This window comes from Colossoma macropomum, unplaced genomic scaffold, assembly GCF_904425465.1.
Source record: "Colossoma macropomum unplaced genomic scaffold, Colossoma_macropomum, whole genome shotgun sequence".
Lineage (NCBI taxonomy): Eukaryota > Metazoa > Chordata > Actinopteri > Characiformes > Serrasalmidae > Colossoma > Colossoma macropomum.
This window is the reverse complement of record NW_023494789.1, coordinates 42,098,984-42,126,629: the sequence shown is the minus strand read 5'-3', so window position 1 is coordinate 42,126,629 and position 27,646 is coordinate 42,098,984. Positions and strand designations below refer to the sequence as shown.

The 27,646-nt window shown below is 40.2% G+C and overlaps 1 protein-coding gene across 7 annotated transcripts in view; it reads right to left on the bottom strand.

Annotated features, from left to right (window-relative positions):
• The window catches only part of rptor (regulatory associated protein of MTOR, complex 1), a 189,873-nt gene that overhangs the window by 133,750 nt on the left and 28,477 nt on the right, over positions 1 to 27,646 (bottom strand). For all 7 annotated transcript variants that reach the window (XM_036571374.1, XM_036571377.1, XM_036571376.1 and 4 more), the window contains exon 4: positions 26,298 to 26,380. In XM_036571374.1, coding sequence (XP_036427267.1) covers positions 26,298 to 26,380 — 83 coding nt within the window. The remainder of the gene's footprint in view (positions 1 to 26,297; positions 26,381 to 27,646) is intronic.

The window sequence follows — 27,646 nt, the reverse complement described above, 5'->3', positions numbered from 1 at the left end:
AGATAATGTGAAAAATCCTAACTTGACCTGTAAGAGCTTAAGTTAAGACAAAAAGATAAGATGTTTCTGTAATACGTAAAGCATGTTTTTTGCTTCTCCTGTAAAGGAACCATTTTGGAGGAGGTTTTGTTCCAAGAGCAGTGAAATGTTTGTTGGTATGTACTGGAGATTGATGAAGTTTGCTGGAGAATGACTACATTTGCAAGAGAACAGTGGTGGAGAACGCTGGAGAATGGTACTTGCTAATAAATGCCGGTGTTCCCTGAAGAACAACTGTCTTTGCTGGAAAGCAATGGTGTTTGTAGGAGAATGATGGCATTCACTGGAGAATAATGGTGTACAGTAAAGAATAAAGGAATTTTTTGGTGAGTGATGGAATTTGTCAGGAAAGTACTGTGTTTGTTGGACAAGGATGGTGTTTGCTGAAAAATAACAGTGTTTGTTGGAAAACTATGGCATTTGCTGGAAAGTGATGGTCGCGTTTCCTGAAGAATGATGGTGCATGTTGGAGAATGAAGCCGTTTGTTGGGAGAATGAAGACTGTCCGAGAACAACAGAATTGCTGGGAAACAATGGTGTTTTTTGGGGAATATTGGCATTTGATGAAAAATGATGGTATTTGTTGGAAAACTGTGCATTTGCTGAAACATGATGGTAGTGTTTGTTGAAGAATGATGGTGCTTGTTGGAGAATGAAGCTGTCTGTTGGGAAAATTATGGTGTCTGCTTGAGAACATTGGAATTTGCTGGGAAATAATGGTGTTTTTTGGGGAATGATGGCGTTTGCTAAAGAATAGTGGTGTTTGTTGGAAAATTATGGCATTTGTTGGAAAGCAATGGTAGTGTTTGATGAGGAATGATAGGGGCTGTTGGAGAATGAAGTCAATTGTTGGGAGAATGATGGCGTCTGCTGAAGAGAAATGAAATTTGCCGGGAAATAATGGTGTTTTTGGAGAATGATAGTGTTTGCTGGAAAACTATGGCATTTGTTGGAAAGCAATGGTAGTGTTTGATGAGGAATGATGGTGATTGCTGGAGAATGAAGTCAATTGTTGGGAAAATGATAGTGTCTGCTAAAAAGCAATGAAATTTGCTAGAAAATAATGGTGTTTATGGAGAATGGTGGTGTTTGCTGAAGAATGCTTTTTTGCAGGGGAATGAAGGTGTTTATTGGAGAAAGACAGTGTCTTGTACAGACTTTCACGGCGAAACAAACAAGAGTAAGTGCAAACCACACGACACATAAAACGATTATTTTAACGATGCAGATGCCCAAACATCTACAATCATCTACAGTCTTCCCATGCTGTTCTGCTACCATCTAATTCACCAGGAATTCTGCTCAAATATAAAATAACTTTCTTGTGCTCTCATTTTCTCTCATTTAAATCCACCTCACCCTGTTCAGCCTGACAGTGTGAATCCGCTAATGAAGAAGGAAGGCTTTGGTCAGTTAGGAAATCTGTCCAGCACTGCACAGAGCAAAAAGAAATGCTCCCAGATTCTCTTCAGAGAGAAAAAGCGTGATCATCTCACAGGAACAGAATGTTCAACATGCTTTCAGAAGGTATTTAAACTATGTTACAGAACATTCTTTATTTCGAAAAGGCCCAGAAAGTTGATAATGGTCACAGAGGTTAGACAGAGACCAACAGAATAAACAAAGCAACCAATGCTGAAGACTCAAAAAAGTGAAGTTAAAAGTTATCAGAGAAGCTAAAGTGTTTCCCTGTTCTATGTTGCATTCCTGTTCAACATCAGAAATAAAGCGTAAGCAAAGGCTTTTTCATTGGTTAAAAGTAAGCATTTCCAACTTATTACTAATCAAGGATTCTGCTTCAGTGGTGCAGAACGCAACAGGCCAACAGAATGCAGTGATGTCTTATGCATTAAACTCCGCTGGTCCTTTGGCTCCCGCTGTAGTAATTCCTTCCCTTGAAATAAATCCGCAGGATGTCCTATTCTTTTAATTATTATGCTTCTGGTGAGCATCCCTCGCAAATCTCTTCCACCTGCTCTGAATTCATCCCACCAAGTGCTTGAAGGGAGTTCAAGAAGGCATCTCACATGGGAAGCTGACACTTTCTGAAGAATGAATCCCCTCGGGAAAACAGTTAGGCCAGACTAAGGTGGTATTAAGGAAAGAAGGATGGGAGAAAGAAAGGCTTGCAGGATCTGCTTTATTAAGATACTGGCAGCAGAGACCTGCAACAGGATAGGTTTACAGTACTCCATGTTCTGATCAAGGCTTTTTTTATTTTGCCCTTGTGCCCATTTATTATTGAGCACCTGTCGATCTTGAGTCTAATCTGATCACTAGGCTTGTCATTACTATTATTAAACGATTGCCTGATTGCAGTTATTTAAGATGAGTGCAATTATTCTACACAATTCCTAGATTAAATAATCAAATGTTTAAATTAAACAATATGAACTGGGTGAGTTCCAGAGTGGTTAGAGTTAAGATTAAGAGCAGTTTGTTTATTTGATGTTTGTTACTGACGCCTTAAGTGGGCGGCAGTGACTGATGTTTGTATATTTCATGTTTGTTAATAACACCTTTAGAGGGCGGCGTTGAGTAACGTTTGTTTGTTTGATGTTTGTTAATGACGCCTTTAGAGGGCGGCGGTGAGTAACGTTTGTTTATTTGATGTTTGTTAATGGCGCCTTTAGAGGTCGGCGGTGAGTTATGTTTGTTTATTTGATGTTTGTTAAAGAATCCTTTAGAGGTCGGCGGTGAGTGACGTTTGTTTATTTGATGTTTGTTAATGGCGCCTTTAGAGGGCAGCAGTGAGTAACGTTTGTTTATTTGATGTTTGTTAACACCTTTAGAGGGCGGCGGTGAGTAATATTTGTTTATTTGACATTTGTTAATGACTCCTTTAGAGGGCAGCAGTGTGTAATGTTGGCCTATTTGATGTATGTTAATATGAAGTTACGAAAGGTCACTAATTAAATGCTGACAGTAAATCTCAGGAGATTATTGTTGATACCTTAACCTTTTAATTGTTGCCCCATTATTGCCTGGAACAGCATACCCAAAATAAAAGCAGCGCTGTTCCTACATATGTCAGGCTACAGTCATGATCTTGATCTCATTTGAAAGGTAACACTCTCAAGTTTGTTCCCAGTTGTCAGAACAATTGTATGAATTACTGACAAAGAGTAACAGTGGCTAGAATGGAGGTTCATTTCTGCCCATAGATCTCTAAACTGATATCTGACTCTTGTCGTTGTCGATGTCTCTGTGGAGAGCGGCAAGGCTTTGAAGGTGAGAACCCACAAAATTGATAGCAGTCGCTCATTCGGTGCAACAATCAGAACTGCTGTGGATAACGGATCATAAAACGGTTTGCAGAAATCAAATCTTGGGATTTTAAGCTTTCTAACGGTTATTACATCACTGTATTGCTGGATCTAGAAAAGCCTAAAATATATGCCTTTCTGAGTCCAGTCCTAATCTTTCAGATGAGACCAGGTCATCTCTATCACTATATCAAATCACCTGTACGGCTCACAAGGTTACTGAGGAATCTTTACAAGCAGATGAGACAAAGAAGTTAACCGACAGAAGGCTATTTATCGTACAACTGATGGACCTTGAAAGATACAGAGAGATGGCACACGGCCCACTGTGTTTAGAAGAAGGACAGCAATCTGTCACCCTCTACTTCAGCAGCTCCAAACCCATTAACACAAACACATCAGATCTTGTTAATGCAATCGATTTAAATCTTTCCCCCTTCATAATCGTTCTTCAAGCGTTATAAAGAGCACTGCTTTGTTGGCAGCTGATTCGGCCTGCATCTTTCCCCCCCTCTGGGAGATGAAAGAGCGGAGGAAATGAAAAGCGACATGGCCTGATGAACTGGCAGACGCAGGCTGGACGGAACAAATAGAGAAACAGGACGCCAAATGCGAAGATACAGCAATACAGCTTGCTCTAACTAACCACACAGTGCTGCCAAAATCCAAACGAAAGTGTAACAGTGATTTTATCTGATGGGCCCTGAATGAGCGTTGTGATTTTTTCGGAATTGTGGCATGCAGCTGTGCCGCGCTCAATGATCATCTGATTATTCTTGCAGGGGACAAGCGATTAAGTTTACCCACAAGAGACGTCTGAAGGCGTGTGTCATTCTATAGTCAGTGTTGTGCCCATTTTAGTAACTCCAGGTCTTAGCTGGACCTCTCTACAACAAAAATGAATGGAATTGTCAAAAATCGCTACTATGTGGTACCCAAAAATGTTCCCGATATGTTGTGTTCTATGTAGATTTTTCCCTATAAATATTGCCGGATCCTCTGAATTTAAAAGTTCATTTATGAGTCAAAATATAAACATTGCTAGCACACATGCTAACAGCAAGCTTCTGAAATGACGTAGCATGAAAGTAAGTCTACAATTAAACTTCTATCACTATTCTAACACTATTATATAACAACACCAGCTACTACCACTAAGCCCTACCCCTCCATTTTGCGCATTCACATCTAGGGGTGGGGCAAAGTGTTATAGCTACATGGCCCTCCAAATGGAGGGTTTTCAGAGACACACCCCAAATGGAGTGTTATGAGGAAAAAAAAAGAAAAATGGGCCAAGATGGCTGAGCAAGTGACCAAAGAAACTGACAAATGTTCTCCATTGAAAAATGACTATGACCACTGTTTTATCTTAATTTAATGCCTTTTATTCATAACTAGGATAAAAAAAATAAATTTCCAGTTCCATCTTAAATGGTGCAGCAGTTACATTCTGGCATCTCAGGCCTCACTATTTAAGGTGGAAAAGGAAAAGTCTAACAAGAAGCTGGCGAATATGTGACTTCAGCTTCATATCATCGAAGAATTAGGGGTGGGCGATAATAAATAATTGTCGTAGCCCCCCTCTTTAAAGGCATATGATTTGAGGTCTGTCCCATTTTGTAAGAAAGATTTCAACCACTATCGCTTGTAATTCAGCTCCAAAGGGGGCAGGTAACACTTGAAAACAAGGGGTAGTGGTAAACATGAGAAATGGGATTGGGCCTAAATGTACTCTACTACCGCAAAAGGAACTTGAACACCACACTCAACATAGCATTCTCGGGGACTCTGCGTTAGGATTCCTTTTAATTCAGTGTGCATCAGTGTTAGTATGCATGTAGCAAAATTCATATGCCAACTCCTTAATGACCTCATAACTAAAAGGATCCAGAAACATTTGGAGGAAAAATGTACGTAAGACGAGTTTGGGAGCATAGAATGAAAGAGGCATTTTTCAAAAATCCCATTCATTTTTCCCATAGAGGAAACCAACTGAGACCCGGAGTTACTAATACAGGCATGAGGCCGACTACTGAATGACAGCACGACTTCAGTTTGAAGCTTGATCAGAAGTGACTGCACAGATTTCCTAGAGATGTGAAAGGGGAAACATGTCAATCTTTAGCTGTCTGAACTTCTGAAAGTTCAGTGGCCATCTGATATTTTTCAACGTGAAAATGTTGAAGAATCCTGTAATGTGAGATGGTCAGTGATGTAACCACATGAGTAATTCAGGCTATAGCCAACAAGAGAGCTTGGACAGAGAAAAAGGACAATGGACCAAGAAAACTGAGGAGCTACTTGTTGAGCTTTGGCAAACGTGCCTTTGTTTATGATTGAAATGTATGGAACAGAACTTTGCTATGCCCAAGCTTAGGAATGCAGTTTGTATGACACTAATTGGATGGATGAGTTTCCATTACGTGTTAGCTACTCATCGCTCCAATGCAAAACTTCAGACACTAAACATGTCTTGGCTGTTCACGTAAAGGTGTGTAAATATGATCTTTCACTACGTCTGACAGGCATGTTTTGACATACTGGTGTATGTAATAAATCTGACTGGTAAGAACGACAAATGCTCAAGACCGTGCTCAAGTCTTGTGTGGTCCTGTCTGACTGAGATGCTGATTTCCTGTAGGAGTCTGATTAAGATGTCCCGCAGGCACTGGGCAGATCATGTCGAGGGCTCTCAGGAGGATTGAGCCATTAGCGGTAGATGGGCTTCGGAGAACACTCTCTAACAATCTCACTAGGAAACGGAAATCAGTGGAGACACTAATTGGACAGCTGTACAATAAAAGGTCTTTGGTCAAAAAAACAGTCTGAGGAAACTGCCAGACCAGGGCTAAGTGGAATGCGCCAATCAAAAAATTGATTGATGGGTCTTTCCTGATCTCGTGATGTCGACCATATCTACGGGAACTAATGATCTTTAAGAGTAGGCGGGGAACACGGGAACACTGTCTTTTATACTTAATGACAAACTTGTTTCAAAGGTATTGTTACTTGCAGTAAAAGCCTCTGGACAACATTCTCAGGAACCCACACAGGCCAATTTGTCCCTCTATCAGTTCGCATCATAACTGCACAGGTATTCAGTTATTCTAGCTTAGTTCAGGTATGACCAAACCTGGAGTGGAACAAAATGTGGACCATCTGAGGCTGGGAAATATGGCTTTACACATCTGATGATCAACCTACTCTTAACCCCCACAGTGTGATCTCCCGTCCAGGTACCCAATCCATCTCTTGGAAGCTGTAGATCCCATTTATACTTTGGTTCTGTTCTAGATCTCAACTATACAACATGGTAATTAGCATTCTCCAGTTTTTCAGTGCCTAGCTAAAGTACATGTGAAGCCTGAGGAGAACCACTGGGGTCTCTAAAGGCTGGCCTAAAGACTCTTGTTGTACCGGACATTTGTGAACTTGCAGAACTCGTTACCTGACCTCAGATGTACATGACGGCAGGTTTACATTCTACACTCTTGAAAAAGATGCACTCTTAATAAAGATGTTTTTTCAAGGGTTCTTTAGGAAAGAAAATGGTTCTGTATAATACCATGAACACTCGAAGAACCTTTTGCATTATCAAAGGCTTCTTTGCACCATGAAAGAGTTCTTAAAATGTGCTGTAGATGGTTTTATACAGAACCTTTTTGAAAAGGGTTCTATATAGCACCAAAAAGGGTTATTCTATTGTTACGATGTCAAGCCTGTAACAACAGAAGCACCCTTTTGAGTGCTACGTAAAACCATATTTAAAAGAAATTTTATATAGAACCATCAACACATTCTCCGATCTGAAGAACCATTTTACAATGCAAAGAAACCTTTAATCATGCAAAGGGTTCTTTGAGTGTTAATTGATCTATATAGAACCATTTTCTTTACTAAAAACCTTTGAACTTTAAGTGTGCAGTTCTTCAAGGGTTCTTTAGTAAAGACAATGATTCTATATAGAACCATGAACATTCAAAGAACCATCTGCATGCTTAAAGCGTTCTCTGCATGGTGAAATGGTTCTTCAGATTGATGGAAATTGTGTTGTATATGGGTTTATTTAGAATCCTTTTTTGAAAAGGGTTCTATATAGCACCAAAAAGGGTTCTTATACTGTTATAAGCTTGACATCGTGCTTTTGGGAGCAAGAGATCAACAGCAGTCACAGATCTTGGACCAAGCACTGCGGCACCGAAAACTCCACCAATAAGAGAACAGAATGGGTAGAAGCACGACTCACACCCAAACACAAGTGGGCGCAACTGATGGATGACCCAAGCAGAATATGGTCATTTTCTTGCAATTGTAGGCCCATCACCAGAGTCGCTATTGAACAATCTGGCATGCAGCACATCAACACAAATGACACTGCACAGTCTGTCTCAGAATCTGATCAAGATTTTATTGCAGTCATCTCCTACAGTGTGACATGTAACACACTTAAGACTTTTGTTCACACATTTTTTGTTATCACACATTTTTTGTATTCAACACTTGTGGGACCTGGAACAGCAGTGAGGCAACTTTTGCAAATAGAGGTTCTAAAGGGTTCTACTGCTCCGAAACTAGCTGTGAAATGGACACTTAGCTTTTAACATCAGTCACTGGTGTATCTCCCAGTCCTCTGTATGATCCCAAAGCCTTTTAAATCTTCCCTGCAAGCTTATCTTGCTTGTACTGTCCAGTGCAGCCCAAATGATGATGTGTTCCCTTTTTGCATTGTATCTTCCTCATGCTTTTAGGGAGTCTTGGTTTCTCCTCTTGAAACTCATGCTCTTAGGCAGTGTTTTCTTTTGAGTCCTGGTTCTTTGTCTCGGTTCTTGCGCTCTTAGGAAGTTTTTCCTTTTGAGTCTTGATTCTTCATCTTGGTTCTCACTGTCTTAGACAGTTTTTTTTTTTGAGTCTTTCTTCCTCCTCTTGGTTCTCATGCTCTTATGCAGTGTCTTCTTTTGAGTCTTAGTTCCTCCTCCTTGGTTCTCATGCTCTTAGGTAGTTTTTTTGAGTCTTGGTTCCTCCTCTTGGTTCTCATGCTTTTAGGGAGATTTTTTCAGTCTTGTTTTTTCCTTCTGGTTCTCATGCTTTTAATTGATCTTCTTGCTCTTATGGAGTTTTTCCCTTTGAGTCTTGGCTCCTCTCATGGGTCCTTATGTTCTTAGGAAGTTTTGAGTTTTGGTTCCTCCTCATGGTTCTCATACTCTTCAGCAGTTTTTTTCTTTTGAGTCTCAGTTCCTCCTTTTGGTTCTCTTGCTCTTAGGGAGCTTTTTCCTTCAAGTCCTGCTTATTCTCAATAGATCTTCTTCTTGATCTCAGGGAGTCCTGGTTCCCTTCACTGGCTTTTTCCTAATGTTCTTAGGAAGTTTTGAGTCTTGGTCCTCGGTGTTGCTTCTTAATGCACTTAGAGAGGTGTGAGCCTTGGTTCCTTTCCATGGTTCCTGTTCACGCTCCTAGAGTTTTTCCTTTAAAGTCTTGGTTCCTCTCATAAGATTTTTGGTTATGTTCTTAGGAAGTTTTGAGTCTTGGTTCCTTCTCTTGGTTCTCATGTTCTTAGGGAGTTTTTCCTTTTGAGTCTTGATTCTTCATACTGGTTCTCATGCTCTTAGGCAGTTTTATTTTTAAGTCTTGATTCCTCATCTTGGTCCCCATGCTCTTAGCTTTCTTTTGAGTCTAGCTTCCTCCTCTTGGTTCTCATGCTCTTAGGCAGTTTTTCCTTTTCAGTCTTGGTTCCTCTCAGTGGTTCTTCGTGCTCTTAGGAAGTTTGTCCTTTTGAGTCCTGGCTCCCCTCAGTGTATCTTTCTCTTTAGGAGAGTTTTTGCCAGAGACGCTGGTAGAAATTTTAGGCCTCCTGAAAGTTCAACGTACTGGGCCTCTTGTCGTACAGCTTTATTATTCCAACTTTTCCTCTCCTCACACAGCAATAGTTTTTTTTAGAGTCCATATTGTGTCTGTACTCTGTACCCTTTACACCCCACGGTGCTGTCTAACCCACACAAGCAGCACTACCCCAAACACAGCATGACGCCCACTCCCTAACACACTCCCACAGCGTCACCCCTGCTGTGCGGCTATGTGTGGCTCACTCCCCGGGTGCTCTGTTTTAGGCACAACAACAATTCCCCGTCCCGCTCACAAGACAAGACATGACAACAAGACAACAAACAAACATAAACTGTGAAGTCATGAGGCCTGCTCACGTGAAATGTGACACAAAGTTCTCCTAGATTTCGCTACTCATATACTGAGTTGGGGAAAATATTTATAATAAAATATTATGACTGTGATATCAATTACGATTCTGTAAATTAAAGGTTCAGCAGTGGGCTGCACCAGGTTTCCGTAAGTTTATACATAAGTTTGTGCGGAAAGTCTTTATTAAGTTCTTAGTTACACTAGTTAGTTACAAACTATCCTTCTACTAAATTTAGTCGCACCACAAATCTGCAAGTCATGTCTTTTTAATTAGCAACAACTAACTCATGCGTACATCGCTTTAACATGACAATAACATGTTCAGAACCAATCTCTAAACCTGCTAAAACGTGACGGCAGCTTGCGCTGACTATTCAAAGGAAAAAACTATTCAGCATAGAAGTTAAACTGAATAACTAATTATCTACAGTCACTGTCTGTTTATTCTTTAATATTTTCCTGAGAACCCAAATACGCAGCTTTTTAAATAACCGTTTCGGCATCCTCAGTTTAGACGTTTGGGCAGCTGCTGAGTCTCACTGAGCTGGAGCTCTGTGTGTTTAGCTTCAAGCTCAGAGTTTAAACCAGGTCAGTGCTTCGAGCTGAGGTTAGTTTAGTTAACCAAACAAGTCATGCTTTTGGTCTTTTTTGTGCTTTCTATGTGGTTTCTGCTGGTTTCCCAACACTTACACTGCCGAGGGGGAGGTGTAAATATTTAGTAACTACTAAGCTCAACGTTAAAATTACTTTGCAGTGCAATCCGTTGTGATTTAGTGATGCGTTAACCTGAACTTGGTAAACACTTACGTTACAACTAGCCTACGCTGCAACTTGCACAGAGCTGGTGCGACAAACCACTGGCTTTTTTAGAAGATCAGCACATCTACTTTGTCTGGCCTTTAGCTTGAATGCTGCACCAAACTGCCAGTTAGTTGTGGTTTAATCTCCCTTGTTGATAATACAGGCTACAACTGAAAGTGCAGCTTTTGCGGTTTGTAAACTGCTCTGCATCAGTTGCATTAGTTTTTATCAGTCTGACAGGAAACTAACATTTATCAAGATAAATGCTAGAGCATCACCAGTAGCACTTACTCAAGCAGTGCAGTCCAAATAAGTTTATTACTACTCCAGATGGCTTAAAGCATTGATCATACAGAATCTGAAATATGGTCACTCACTTGCTCACTGGCCACTGATGACCAAAAAGCTTGTTCGAGTTGTTAAGATGGTGCACCGCTCACCACAGGTTCAGTCTCAGCAACCTGATCAGTGCTGTCAGATTAGGCATGATTGCCCAGATGATACTTCAATTTCAATTAAGTGTAAAGTGTAAAGCATAGATATAAATATGTTCCAACAATCATACAAAAAAGTAACTTAACAACAAAAACAGATCGTTTTTTTTTTTCATTCTTTCAATATTAAAATAAAACATGTCGAGCTTTAGACTTTTAACTTGGTCTTTAGACCGTTTCGGTACTGATCATTTTAGCTCTATTTGAGCTGAAGTTAAAAACGCTAGCCAGTACATGACTAGCAAACACAGCTTTGAACAGCTGTACATACAAAAGAGTCATAATTTTTTATTAAAACACACAAAGTTCACTTAATTGCAGAAAATATGTTTCATTAGTGACAATTCTTAATGTTTCACACTGATTACTTTGGGACACATTCACTTCGAAAGAATGGGATCTAACTACTCACCATGTGGCCATGAGGGACAGGGATGCAGCCCCACTACCTGCACTAAAATGCAGGGGCGTGGCTAAAATGAGGCTCCACCTACAGACTAAAACTGTTTTGGTAGTAACATGGGCATTATGTTTTAAAAAGTTTTTTTTTAATTGAAAAATTAAACTTCAGCTTTAAAAATACGTCCTTCAGCTTCACTTAAAAAAAGCAATTTTTTAAAACAACAAAAAAATATACAAAAAATGTGAATGAATTATTTTCACAAGTGTAAATTTAGAAGTTAGGGTTTGTGACAAACACTGCCCAAAAATGATGATTTTGTACATGTAGCTTATTACTGTATATATATTATGCCTTGGGTTTAAATAGATCAGAACATAATCCTTAAAAATATCTAAGATCTGAACTTCTCTCCCTTAAAGGAGATCTTTCAGCAAAGGTGGGATCAGGAAACTGCCAGTCATGGAGTGCAAAGCGTGCTGTATTTCTTAACCAATGTTTCAATCATTCATATCATTCATACAAATACCACCAATGTTCAACATATAGAAACAACAATAACTGCCCACACAAAGAATATTACAATACATGTCAACTCCCTATGAATCATAGAACCCATACAAAGCCAACACTGCAGTTTAACTTGGCACAGGTAAACAAACTTCTCTTCAAGGACATCCAGGCATCTAATAAAGTGCTGACGAACGTTGACAGAGAACAGGAAGGCCAATACGCCCGGACAAACAAGCCTTTGTGAGGAAACTGCAAAGATTTCCACTCACAGTGCACATGTGCGTTTTTGTGTAACAGAAGAAGCAGGTTTGAAACAAACTCCTAAACAGCAAAGACATGTTGCACAAGCAGAACCAATTAGCATAAACGAGAGAAGGAAAAAGAAATAAAAAAAACTCTGTTGCTTGCTACAGCAGATCAGAAACTTTGTAAGCTTGTTGGTTCTTTTAATTGGACTCAGCACACTGGTTTTCGTCAATGGCTGGCTGTGTACATTTAAATGTGGTGGAGACGCAATTTGGAGACTATTTATGGTAGTAACCCAGTGGTTATTCTGAAAAATTTACTTTGTAGCTGCAGGACAAAGGCTTGAAACCGAACTACATAAGAGGCAAAATAGGCAGCAGAAAGTACAGAGTACAGAGCGACGGAAAGAGAGAGAAAATAACTGGTTATATGAAAAGTTATGAACTGTTGAATTTTGAGCATCAACACATTAAAAGGAAAAACTTAAATGAGAAAATGCAGTGGAAATCAATCAGGGACTTCTAGACCTCCAGAGAAGTCCACAATTAGTTGTCCTAATGACTTCTGTGAGCTAAAAATATATGTCTGTAATTCTTTTTATTTAATAGTGTTATTATACTTGTTGTAAACAGTGCAAGTGTTATAGTAATAGTCTTATTAATAGTCTTACTGTCATATTAACCACTAGCATAAACAGGAAGTGATGGTAATTTACAATTGGTGGGGCCAAGTTCATGAGACAAAAGCATCACTCGAGACCCCATGTGTCAAACACAAGGCCCGTGGGCCAAGTCAGGCCAGTGACACAGTCCTGTTCAACCCGCGAAATCTTTTTAATTTTCTATTCTTATCAGTCTGTTTCACCCTGAGATGCACTACAGTCCCCAGCATGCATTGCAACATAGCGTGCATTCCTGACCCCCTTCCTCCAACAACAAACTAATAGCTTTGGAAATCTCATAGGGGAGCTAGCAGAAGTTAGCATAATCACTGTGGTGGGTTTTTTCTTGCTTCTTTGACATTTAGGCCCAATCCCATTTCACCCCAGACCCCTACCACCTAGCCCTACCCCTCTGTTTTGCGAGTTCACGTCTAGGGGTAGGGTGTCCCGATTTTTGTTGAGATAGAGGGGTACGGGCGAAGTGTTAGGCCTACATGGGCATCCAAATGGAGGTTTTTAGAGACACACTCCAGAGTGCTACGGAAAAAAAAAGCAAAAACTGGCAAGATGGCTGCGCAAGAGACTCGAGTTTAAAAGCTCTTAAAAATGTAACAGCAGTGTTTAAATGTTTTATACTATTCAGAAATGACTGTATTCTTTTACATTAAAAATATTTAAGCATTTCTAAACTGTTTTTGCTCAAATGCTCCATCTTAACCCATTCATTTTGTACTCGCTCAGGAGCGCCCTCTAGGGCTTGAGAAACCCAGAAGACATTACAGAGTGCTAATTCCCCATTCTCTCTATAAGTTCTCTGATCATGCTAATTAGTGGGTACTATCTTTGACTCTTCTTTAGCCACACTAGCATGTTTGGTGGAGCTATTTCTATAAAAAGTCTGATAAAAGTGGAACAAATAACAGTGAGAGACGAGGAAACACTGCAGGTAAAGAGCACTTGTGTACACACCCACACACACACACACAGAGCTGTAAGAAATGCCCAAACTTTGATGCAGAACAAGGTTTGCTAGAGTAATCGTTAATAAAGTAGCTGCAAGCAAATTCACGTATTTGCATTGCAAAGCAGCAAAAGAACCAGAGTCAGTAAAACCCATTAAAAAGCAGAACATGATCATTCAGAGCATCATAAGAAAAGGCAAAAAAAAACCCCCAAAAAAACAAATAAACAACAAAAAAACAAACAAACAAATAAATAAATAACCAGTCCTGCTCACGATGGAAGCCAAATATTAGCAGTTGGATTGGCAGAAGAGAAAAGTGACGGATTATGAAATGGAACAACAACCAAAGAAACCTGACAGTCACACAAGAAAACCCACTTTCAGAAAATAAAGTAAAATAAACAAGACAATCAAAAAATAAGTGAAGTGAAAAGCTTACATTGCACTTATCCTCAAACTTTCTCCCAGAATAGAAGGAGTCTATCCAAGTCAAGGTCAGTTAGGAACTGCATTTATTCCTCAGTTAATGGGCATTTATTCTAAGCCAAGGCAGCCAACGCTGACATTTTTGGTTTCTGAATGACATTTTAAACACACTGAAAAGCATTAGTGACCCACTGATAAGAGAATTACCAACACACAATATTGTTCATGTACATATCTGCTGATGCTGATACACAAAAATGTAGAAACTGGTACTAAATCCATGTGGATCAACATTACAGAGAATTATAATATTTATTTAAAGAGTTACAAATTCAGTAAAATGAATTAAACACAGATATTTTAGTGCAGTAATCCAGCATCACCTAAACACTCTGCTCCTCCAGAGTGTAGTAAATATGACCATGCCATGAGTCTGTCCCCCGGGTCCTGATGATGGCCACAAGAGTCAGCAGGAAGGCGGAGCCTAAACCCCAAGCGAGGACGAAACCCCACAAGGAAGGCGAGGAGAGAAAGAGAACCATGACAGAGTGTGAATGGCACGCGAGTCCCGAGCCCCACGGCCTGGGCGCCGCCTGCCTCCTGTTCCATAGCAAGGCCACTAGACTACACCTCACGTTCGACCCAGACGGCCTAACTGGGGAGCAAGGGCGGTGACAGGGAGGTGGAGCCTCCACGTCACCGTCCACCACTCCCTCACGGTTCTCCTCGCCGTCCCCTAACTCTTCATCCTCTTACATACAAACATAATGCACCTAATGGTCATTCACAGAGCTCACCTGTGCAATGCTAAATTAGCACAAATCTATCACGAGGTTAAGCCAATCTGTCTTTGCTGTGATGAGGACCCGGCGACCCTTTTTCATATGTTTTGGTCTTGTCACAAATTGGGGAGATTCTGGGACTTTGTATGCTCTACTCTTTCTATAGTCTTCAATAAACATCTGAGTCTCTGCCCTCTACCAGCGATTTTTACATCGGCACTACCCAGTTGAATTCTCAAGAATTGGACTCTATTGCTTTTGCTCTGTTATTAGTCAGGCGAAGAATTCTCATCAGTTGGAAGTCTCGCTCTCCTCTCTCTCATTCCCTTTGGTTGAGAGATGTTGTTTTCTTTTTGCGCCTCGAGAAGATCAAGTTTAGTTTGAGGGGTTCCGTGGACAACTTTTATAGGTGCTGGTCATCTTTTATCACCTTTTTCAGGTCCCTCCCACAGCTTCCTGCGGAGGACTTGGGTAATTCCCCCTCTTGAACTCACCTACACACACCCTGTTTTAATTCATTATTTCATTTTGTTTTTTAAGTTATCCAGTTATCTATTCATGTTATTTTATTTGCGCATTAATTCACGATTATATGGCTTGATTTTGTAATTGTTGTTTTAGTACTTTTTCTGTTTGGAAATCGTCTGTAAATGTTTTACTTTGCATTTGTGTGGTCAGACCTTTAAAAAGCAATAAAAAAAAATGCACCCAGTGTTATGCAAAAACGTTTTAAACTTGATACGTTCTGCCGTCTGGAGAGTTTTTTCAGAATACAGCCACATTCTCTGAATAAAGAGGCTGTTAAGGGCAGAAATACGAATAATACTACATCCAAGTTAACACTGCAAACTCTGTCCAGCATGGCGGTTAAGCTGCTCTGGCAGTTTCAGGCTGCAGTTGGAGCAGCTGCTGTTGGTATATAATAGTGCTGAAGTACAATAGTAGACTTGCTTTCGAATGACACCATCGCAGTGCACAGTTAGCTCACTTGAAGCTGTCTGTATTTTGACTGCTTCGTCCTCATAATTCAGATGATTCAGAACATTCAGGAAGAAAATGTACAAACTATCAGCGCTGGAGCTTTTTTGTTCGAGTCAGGATGCGGCAGCTGCAATTTTCAGAAACTGCATTCATTTTTCTCACGGAGAACATCTGGTTAGACCTGGTTAGACCTAATATGGGCATGATGCCGACTACAGACACAACTATGACATACCAACTATGGAAGGTGTTTCCGGTTCCTCAGAAGTGGTGTGAAAAACACATATGAAAGCAGTGATTCACCGAAATGATTCGGGATTGATTGGTAACCCCCAGGCCACAACCTTCAGAGAGGCTGTAACAGCCTTATCAATTATCCAACAGGAAGGAGACGCAGGCTCTGAACGACTGGAGACATGATGCAGGCAGTCATATACAGAGCCTGGACTACTTGGAGAAGAATATCCTGCAGAGACAGGTGGACAAGAGGGATATATCCTTCGCAAAATCAGAGTTCACACTGGTTACAATCAGGTCATATCGTTATTATTATTATTATTATTACTATTACTATTATTATAATTTAAAGTGATGTTACAGCCAAAAGTGTAACTTAATCCAGTTTTGCCCCTTAAAACAAACACAGTTGATCAGCCAAATCATATTTATGTCTGTAGCACTGAAGCAACAAGGCTAATGTAGTAATGGACTCTTATGTACACCAATTAGCATGGCGCTAACTGCACGCCTAACTCAACACATTCGCCACAAACCATGTCAAGCTGTTAAAGGAGAATTCCACCAATTTTATAGAAACTTCTGCATAATTCAGCAGTTGATGTGATTGTTGGTTGATTGTAGAGACTCACACTACTTTCAAATGCTCTAGATCCCATGTGTTAAACACAAGTCAGGCCCAGAGAACAATCCTAAATGGCCAGCAAAGTTATTTTAATATTCTATTAATGTTAGCCCATTTTACCCTAAGCTGCACTACAGTCCCCAGCATGCACTGCAACACAATGTGTGCTCGGACCTCCTTCCCTCAACAACAATCTACAGGCCAAAGGTTACACAAAAAGATTGCTGTTGTCTAGTTTAAGCAAACAGGCGGTTTTAAAATACTTTTTAAATAGGTTTAACAGTTCTCTATAGCTAATCTAGCTTATTGTTTTATATAAAACAATGTGTTTATTTAAAACATTTTTTTTTTGTTTTTGTTTAAGTATTTTGCTCTTGCAGTTTTGCCAGGTTTTGAGTAAACAATGACCAGTTGGTGTCAAGGCAAAATGTTAAGTATATATAAAATAAAAACACAGCTGGCCCATAGATTTGCTGAGATTTTTTAATAGGACACCCCTGCTATAGATAATCTTAAAGAGGAATTCCAGAGATTATTTAAAATTTCGCCGTAATTCGGTGGTTGAGATGTAAACAGAGTGGCTCAAAGTGGTTTGGTGTGAAACAGCTGATTGTAGAGACTCAGATTTCTTTACAGTGGTTGTGATAGGAACCAGGGGTTCACCATGACTACAACACAAATATACACATTTTACTGACTATCCAAAACCACCAGGGAACCTACTAGTGGTGAAATGGTGTGAAAATGTAATATCATGATTACAGTGACCAAAATTATCACAGTTATCAGTATTATTGCAGTAAAATGTACAGAAAATGTTCCAAACCTGCTACACAAACTGAAATCAGCATTTTTTTCTATTGAAAACCACAAAACAAAATTAGTAGCACGCTGCACTTTTTGTTTGCATAAACATTAACATAATAACTGCCAGTATCTTACGTAAATACATGAACACCATTTGAAATGTGTGTAAATGTGTGCATTAAAGGTGGTTTTATTGTGTTTTTAATTTTAATTCAGTACAGACTCAGTTTAATAATACTACTTCCCCGTGACAAGTTGATACAGGCTATGAAAAAATATCTTATTCTTTTAATGCTGGTAACATTTTCTGATGAGGTGATTTAGACTATCAAACTATTCTATTTGCCGTTTTAATATGACGCTTCCTAAATGGTGCAGCGGTTACATTTTGGTGCCTCATGTAATATAATAACGTATAACATAACATAATAACTGCACCATTTAAGGCGGAACGGGAAAATTCCAATAAGAAGCTGACCATTAAGAAGCCGACCAGCTTCACTGTGGCAGTAATTTTGAAAAGGTGATGTAAATTATCAAAATATCTACCTGAAGTTTTATGTACGGAGCTACCTATAAATATGCGCTACGGTTGGACATTTGATGAGGAAGCACAATTCGTCAGAACACAATCTCTGTAATGTACTGAGTGGAAGTCAGGAGGATGAATCATAAGACTGGAAGTGCTGCCCCTTTCACAGCGATTTTCCTTCTGCATGTTCTGTAGACAGAGTGACTTCTTCAATCAAGCTTCCCTCTGCACTCTTACAAAAGCCAAAATATGACCACACTTCAGACTTATTGTAAAACAATGTCTCAGACATCAGACAGCATAACTTTTGCACAAGCCTCATTTTATGTGTAATTTTTCCCTGATACATTAAATTCAGGTAATAAACAGCGATTGTGCAAATCAACAAAACATGGAATTTGACCGAGGCCGGCAAAACTTTCACACACAGCTGCAGATAACTGTCAGAAACCGCATAATCAAGTCTTTCAGACATTACTGGACATTTCCACACAGTCCGAGGCGAGTATTTGATAGTTAAGGCAAGCAGTTAGCATCATGCTAATTGGTGGGGCATATGCTTCCACTACTCATTAGCTACATTAGCCTCGGAGCTCCAGGGCTAAAACTAAAGAAGCAAACTTTAGACACCAAACGTGTCTTGGCTGGCTTGGCACATTTGTGATAAGAGTGGGTTAAATATGTGTAAATCTGAGATTTGTCCAAACTATCGCTTAAAAAAATCCTTAGTCCTTTTTTGTCAGTTGGAGGAAGTGGTCAGCTGGCCGTGTGGCTCCTTCGTCTTCTGTCAGCCTGAAATGACCCCATCAGGAGGAAGTGAAGAGTGGAATACATACGTCATCCCCGGAATGCGAGACGATTTCCACTTGCGGCTCACAGAGTGACGGAAAAACAGCGCGGGAATGACGCGGCTTTGCCTCGTGATTGACAGTAATCGCCTAAATGTTTGCGTCAAGATTCCTGGAGAAGACCAATATACGCATTAATGCAGAAAAACCTCTATTAGCCCTTATGTAAACAGAGGTTTATTTGCATAATACATTTTCTGATGTAGCACAGTCATTACACAACCTCACACTAACTCTTCCTCTCTCTCTCTCTCTCTCTCTCTCACCATCTCTCTCTCACTCTCTCTTTCTACATTATTTAAATGGTTCTCCGCAATGAGGCGAAGCTTTAAAGCTTTAAATCTAATCAGTAGAAATATAACAGCAGGAGCAAACTAATTAATAATTCAGGAACTGATTTCGACAGCTATACTGCAGCTAGAGAGGGAAGAAAAAAAAACGATTTCTGCCACAAGGCCTTGAAAAGGGTAATGTCTTTTTGAAATGCACCTGTTCCATCTATGTACATGTTTTCCTCCAGGACAAACTGAAGCGCTGCGCTGCAACAGTATCTATTATCTGACACACCATAAAACTACTGAATTTCGAGAAAACTATGAAGTTTCTTAGGCCGCATTGCACGATGGATGTGTCTGTGGGCGAATACAGGCTGCTATACACAGCAGAGATACGAGTTACAGCAACTACAATAACAATTTACAGAGATGAGAACAAATATCGCAGAGAGAGATGCATTCTGGACTTTAACATGCCTTTTAAAGCAAAAAAACTTGCCCCTCTTACCACAAAACTATAAGGTTTGAAGTTTGCTTCTTCGGTTTGGCGCTGAACCTACAAGATTCATGTGTAGTCGTATGCAAAAGTTTGAACACCCCCAGTTTTGTTGATTTTCTGAATGAAAATGTTCTTTTTTCATTACTGTTTCACATTTTTTCTTTCTCTTTAAGCAGAAAAAGCGAACGTTAGTTAATTCAATTGGGAAAGTAGTCACTATGTTTGGTCTGTTGTACATAATAAATCAAGTAAGTAAACGATGTTAAATGTCTGTATTTTACTGCCATTTTTACTGCATAATTTCTATTTATTTGCCGATTTTAACACGCTGGATAAAATAAAGCATATAAAATTGCCCTGACCTTTGAACAGGCCAAATTGCGTGCTCAATTTTTTTGCAATGTGTTAAATTCAGTAAATAAACAGCAATTGTGAATTAAAAAAAAAGAGAACTCTTCTCTGTAGAGGACGTGTTCACTTACTTACAATTAGAAAAGCAGCACAACATCCTAGGGCATTGTAACTTTTGCACATACCTGTAGCCAACACGTCTGAGGAGTTTAATGCCTCTACAAGCTCCCCCACAGAAAGTTATTACAGGAAATGAATATGTTGCCTAATGTCTGAGACACTGTTTTACAACAGTTTGAGAAGATTTCAAATGTATTTTTAAAATCCATACATGGTGGAGGGATACAGGCATAGTTCCTAAAGAAAACTTGACGCATGTAGGTTCACTGGTGGTTTTAGATTGTAAATAAAATGGCTATATCTGTGCTGTAGTCATGGCGACCCCTGGTTCTTATCACCACCACTGTAAAGAAATCTGAACCCTTTCACACCAAACCACTCTGAATCACTCTGTTTACATCTCAAAGGTTGAATTACTAAGAAACATTTAAAAATCAGCGCAATTTGCCTTTAAATTCCAAAAACATTCAGCAAGACCGACACAAACAGAGCAAGAGTCTTCTTAAAAACCAGAAAGAAGAAAGAGAAAAGCAAAGAGACGCATCTATGAGCCGCTCGTGTCAATTCACTTTGAGCGACTGCCATTTCAGAGCGTGCGTGTTGCCAACGGGACTCACAACACACAGTTAAAGCTCTTCTGCTGTTTTCTTTTCTCCTCTCATTTAAAATCTGCACACACAGACAAAGTGATCACTCATTAGGACGGCTGTGGGTGGGTTTCTCCCTCTCTCTCTCGGGCGATTAAAAGCGAGGGATGGCTGCGGATCGCAGGGATGAAAGGGATAGAGGTATCAAATATTGAAGAGGAGCGCATTAAGAGGGTGAGGAGGCCGGCCTCTGCGGTAGTCGGCCCGAGAGCAGATTAGAACGGCGGTGAAGAGGCAACACCTTACAGCAAACTTGCCCGAGAACACAGCAACACCTGCTCACTGAGCTTTAAAGAGGGCAAGAGAAGAACCTTCCAGAGGGCTGGATGATGCAGCGTGCGACGCTGATGTGATTCCACACACCAGAAATGAAGCTCAGAAGCTCTAAGAAGCTTAAACCAAAAAAAAGAAATACATATACATATATATATACATATACACATATATATATATATATATATATATATATATATATACACACACACATACATACACACACACGCACAGTTTTACACCACAGTTCAGAATTTGCAACGTGATTGGCTGAGAGACATTCTATGATTGTGAGTATCTCTGATAATGGCAAATTCTGATATTTAAAAGGCAACTGATTATTTAGGAATTTAAAATGTCAGTTTGTCCCAATAAAGAATAACAAATGTTATTTACAGTGTGATTTTGGCTACAAAGTAGAGGAAACATGCATTTTCTTTGTTTATTTAGCCCACAGATTATAAGCTTCGAGTTAACAAAAGAAAAGCCTAATAAAAACCGGCCAATCTGGCCGTCAAGAAATTGGAATCGTTCAACAAGGAGAGCACTAGGCCTATATACTGACAGAGAGAGTCTACTATGGCAGATAAAGTGAAACAGCATGTGGAAAAAGTCTCCATTTAATGAGTCACTTGTCCTGATAGATTTGCAACTCAAGTCTTTATCAAAGGTTCCTTGACAAAACCTTGAGTCTGACAAAACCTTCTGGAACTGAAAGTGCAACATGCCCGACTGTATTAATTGAGTATATTCTTCTCAATTCTCCACTGCTGAACACCAACTGAGTCAGATTTAGAAGAAATGAGTCAAAGGAAACCTGAAGGTTATATCAAAAGACGGCCTCTATGCGGATACACATAATATGGAGTGTAAGATATTGTAGCGACCTTAGCCACCGAAACTGATATCCTTCAAACTTTTAAGCTCCTTCTCTCTTTATTCTTTCCCTCAGTTTGACTCTGAGAGCAACCAAGGCCAGCAAGTCTCTTTTTCCCAGGGAAAGAGGGATCTTTCGGATTCTCTTTCTTTCCTATCCCTCCTTCAAAGCCTGGCTATTTCTACCCAACCTTGGACCAGGCTAGCCTGCCCCTTCCCTCACTTCCCATCTATAATCTCCATTCCTCCATCTGCTGCTGTTGACCCAGGCTTGCAAGATCAAAACTCTCTCTCAGACTCTATCTTGCCCAGCTGAAAGTGTTTAAGAGAGCCAGGTGAGGCCGAACCACTGCCATCTGTTCCAACCAGCAGGCTGCACCTCTCGGAAGCCCCGGCTGAGGAGTCCGGCACCTCCTCTGTCAGAACCAGCAGGTGGAGTCATGTAGGAGCCTTGTGTGAAAAGATCAGGGCAGACAGCATCTCACTGGGCAACGGCAAACAAGGCTGGTGCAGATTGCTGGCAGACGCGTCTGCTAGAACCCTAGAACTCATGAACCAAAACTTGAAATGTGAAGATTGTTCGGTTGTTTCGCAAAGAGTCCACGGTTTGCAATTAAACTATTCAAGCTAGGAGGCCACTATGCCTGATGCTCTGGTTCAAGCTCTGGTGTTGTCAAGGTCTTTAACAGCTATTAGGGTTCTACTGGGCCATGGTTTGTGCAAAATCTTCTAGGCTATGCGTAACCTGGGTTTGTTCAGTCTTTCAGGCCAGGATTCAACAGCGTTCTTCAGGGAAAAGGTTTATTTGGGTTCTCTTCGGACCTTCTTTTAGAGCCAGGACTTGCATTAATTTAGACAATTTCAGGCAAATGTTTATTTGGATTAATTTAGCCTTTCCTAGACCAGAGATCATTTTGGTTCATGCGTACTCCTGTGGATCATGGCTGATATGGATACTTTAGGGGCAGGGTTTATTAGGGTACATTTATTTTGGGTCCAGACTTCCTTGGGTGAGGGTTCATTTGTATTAACTGTGACTGTTTCAGGACAGAGTTCTTTTGGGTATAATCAGCCTCTTTCAGGCCAGGGTTTGTTCAGACATTTCAGGCAAAAGTCTGCTCTTGTTAATTCAGACATTTTGGTCAAGGTTCATTTGGGTTCACTCAGACACTTTTGAGACAGAAGCTGCGTCCAGAAATCCTAAAAGCTACTGCTGACCCTCCCCCTTTCCTCCGTGACCCAAAAACTGATTTTGTGACACCAGCTTTGTTTTTTCCCCAGTTTTCTCCACAATTTAGATGTGTCTAGTTCCACCTGCTAGTTAGAACTCCCCTAATCACCTGATTCCACCACAGCGAAAGCTGGGACAGGCTTCCTCTGAGACCTCTGAAGCACCATCGCATCTTTCCAAACCGCCGCCAACAGAACATCACTGGATGTCGTGTATTTTGTACCCAATAAATTAAAATCATGGAGTGGAGTCAGTTGCCCAATTTCCCCAGTTTCTGTTCATTCTCTCCATTCCTCCTGCTCCTTTCCTCTCTTTGATTCCTCCATGTTCTTCTGGTGTAGTAGAGGAGCAGTAGGAAGGGCAGAGGGGAAAGGAGCAGGAGGAGGGTTTATTTGGATTATCTTCAGCAAGGGATCATTCAGACTCTTCTGGGCCGATGTTCACTCAGATTCTTTGAGGCCAGAGTTCATTTGGATTTCTTTCGAATCAGCGTTAATTTGGATCAATTCTAATTTATTTGTGCAAAGGCTTTCTCACACTCTTGTGCCCATGTTTGGGACCATTCTCACTCATTTGGGCAAGGGTTCATTCAAAATCTTTGTTGCTAGGGTTTATTCAGACTTGTACAGACCAGAATTCATTATTTCGGACTCTATAGGACAAAGTTTTATGCAGATTCTTTTAATCCCAGATTCCTTTGGATCATTCAGACTCTTTTTTGGCGAGGGCTAATTTGGACTCTTTTGAGCCTGGATTCATATTGGTTTTGTTCACCCAGCAGGTAAAAGTGGCCCAAATCTTGTGTGTGTGTCAGTGTGAACAGCAAAATACACATTAAATCTGTCATTTTCAATTTAAGCCGCTTTCATATGTGGTTCTAAAATCCGATACGTATCCGATATGTGGCAATGCGGCTCAGGCTAAACAGCCAGATCAGAATTCATGCAACTTTTATGTCAAACCAATTCCACACATTAGTCATAATTTTGTGCTGGACACATTTAAAAGATATTGTGAACAGCCAAACCCCAAAAAAATCTGATTTGGTGAGAAAATCAGATTTTGAATGTAGCCTTAGAGCCTTTTGGGCGAGGATTTATTTGGAGTCCAGCTTTTATTTGGTGTTGTTTTGGTCAGGACTTATTTGGGTTTCACATTTCAAGTTGTTCCCAAATGCCTCAAACACTCCAGGAAAACCCCAAACCACCACATCTCCCCTAGCATTCTGTGTGTTAGTACCAGTCTCTGATTGAGAGTTCTCACAGATTAATATTTATGCCCAGGTCCACTGTTGCTTAGCTCCAAGCACACAAGCATGTTCATATGCATCTAGCAACAGACACAGCTTACAGAACTACTCCATATGCTAGAGCACTGCAGGTAGCTGTTCACAAGCTGCACGTCTTTAGCGCTTCATGCTCGATATACGCTCTTGATCTACCACTAACGAACATGTTGATTTCAGACCTATTGATTGCTGCTGCTTGTGAAGAAAAAGGACTCGGCTCACAGGTTTTATTATCCAGCATAAAGCTGTCTCGTGAAATGCGTAAGAAATAGTGCTGGCTTGGATTACAAATCACTCTGCAAGTAGAAGCTGTGTTTCAACATCTCTATCTATGTATTTCTCAAATTTCAGGCATCATAAAATATCTGCAGATTTATGAATGCTTTTTTTATATTGCTTACTGCTTCTCTTAAACAGTCCGAGAGATTTCAGGCTCCAGTGTGTACAGACCAACGTCTTATGCTCTTACTTTTAACATAATTACAGTGCTGTGTTGAGTACAAATTATTCACTTTTCAAGAGAAGATATTTCTGAGGAGATGAGATATAAGGTTATCCACTTGCTTAAAAAAGGGGAAAGTCAGCGGAAAATAAGCCAAAAAAATGGGGCAGTAACACTTGGACAGTCCAACTTTAGATGCTTTGTAAATACTTGATTTACTTTTACATTCAATTAAATATCTACTAAACTACCCATTATTTTCTTGAACTCTAAACCTGGCTCTAATCATAACCCTAACCTTAACCTCAACCCAAAACCTAAACCAAACCCTCACCCTGGTCCTAGCCCTTACCCTGGTCCGAATCCTAACCCTAACCCCACCGCTGTTTAGAATCAACTGAGTTTCAACAGACAGTTCATTAACAATTTGAACATCTGTAGATGATCTATAGGAGACTATAGTTGACTATCCAAATAAAGTGAGACCGATGGGCCTCCTAACAACCACCTGGAAGACCTGGTAGGCACCAAAACTGTCCCCATCAGATAAATAGCACTTAAAGCTTTCATCTTTCAGAGAGAGGAGAAAATCGAGCTGCTTCAGATCTGAAAACATCCACAAGTGTTTCTGTCCATCCTTTCACTGTAAGAAGACCATTCAGCGCTAAGGGTCTGAAAGGATGTGTAGCTGTTCAAGAAGAACCTCACTGAGAAAAGGAGACGGACACATCAAACAAAGAAGTTGAACAATGGACTGACCACCCCAGAGTCCAGACCTCAACATCACTAAATGTGTTCGGATTACTTCAGACAATGATCAACCAACTTCTAAGACTGAACTTTGGAGGTGTGTCTGCAGATTTCTTGGAGAAACTGAAAAGAATGGAACCTTGGCACTGAAAAATTGACAATGTTTGCCTGTATATTAAATAATTGAAGGGTGGCTGCTGACATTTGTATTGTATCTACTGAGTAAGTCTACAGCTCAATATTTTACAGATTATATCTAGTCCTAAAACAAGAAGTTCTAGTGATGCTGCTTTTCGATCTAAACCAAGACTGTTTTAAAGGTTCTGACAGATGTTTCCAGAAGTGCCGGGTGTGCTAGAGTAAATTCTGTATTATGACAGTGAGAAGACAAGCAATAAGAAACTCTTCACTTGCAAAAGAGAGAGAAAATAAAACAAAAACAGAAACATCTATGTACATTAACTTCAGCGATGAAGAGACAAAATGTCCAATGGACCCACCCTCCAGAGACCACAGGTGTATTTGTGTAAACATCTTTATTAGCTTACTTTTTACCTTTACTGTCATTTAGCAGCTCAACTATATTGGTAAACTATTGCAGGTGTTCACAGCCTCCTTCAGGATAGCCTAAATTACAGAGCTGGGAAAAGGCCGTTTTAGACCACAGGTGCACGTTTGTGTACATTACTGCTTAATGGAGAGGTCAAACAATGCAGCAGAAGTGGACTCACCCTGGGTTGCCAGTTCTCATACTGTTTCTGCAGGTTGGCCCCTATCGTCTCCAGGGCCTTCTGTGGACTCATCGAGAGAGGATCTACAGAGATGAAGAAAATAACACGGTATACTTCACTCCTGTACAGAGGGACAATATTATCATCAATTCCACAGGATAAGTATGAGCTCTGTTGGCACATCCTTGGTGCGAATCAAGGCGATAATTAACTAGTCATTATGTTATGCATTAATTATGTATTACGAACAAATCAAACATTTGTGCGCTCGGTTTCCAGACAAACAAACAAACTGAAACCTGTCTGCTTTCTAAATTACATTCAATTCATTGCAAGTGCCAGAAGGTATAAACAACATTCTGGGGAGTTTCTGAATAAACAGTGATATAGGAAAGTGCAGTAAAATAAACTAGAGTGATTTTAATGGGAACATGAAGTATGGAGGGCAGCCAGGCCGCTGAAAAACTGGCAAATCAACAGAAAAAGAAAATCAATTGTTTATGGATCAAGAAATTCATAATTCTGCACCGCAAGCATGACATGCATTACTGCTGAATGCTGTACAGGTGATGTTATTATAGTCTGTAGTCAAAAATGGGGGCACTGGATCTGCTTGCAGCAGCAAAACTACAGTGAAGGTGAGAAAAAGGCAATCCTGATTGAATTAGAGAATGGATCCTCCGTAATGAGAGCCGAGGAAAATATTAATATTGAACACGTCAACGATTTAATAATTTTAAGACATTATGGTCCAGATTCCCCACTGCATAAAAAACAAAACACTACATTGATCACCGACCACATAATGAGTGCTTCATTAAATTTTCTTTTCTTGTCCAACTTGTTAACGTAGTGATCTTTCATAGTGTTACAGGACATCAAACCTTTACATCTCTGTTTCTGAAAAACAGGTTACATAGAACAGTGGGAGAGTGGATTAGTAGATGGTTGGATGGACAGATGGACAGACAAAATCAAGGTAATAAATGTATATAACACTGGACAGACAGACAGATGAGGAGACAATAAATAAATAAAGTGTCAAAAAATTGAATGGGTCAATGCGTATAAGGAGAGAAAGACAGACGAAGAAAAGAGAACAGATGAGAAGATAAACAGGTGGAATGAATAGATGGAGGGACGAATGATTGATGCATGGATGGATGGATGAGTTAAGGAAAGGATGGCTGAAAGGATCCATGGATGGAAAGATGGATAGATGGAGGAAGGGAAAGACTGATGGATGGACGGACCAACTGGCAGACTGAAGTATGAACAAATGACTTGAGGGCTAGGAAGATGATGGAGGGAGGGATGAACCTAAAGATGGATGCTACATAGATTGAGAG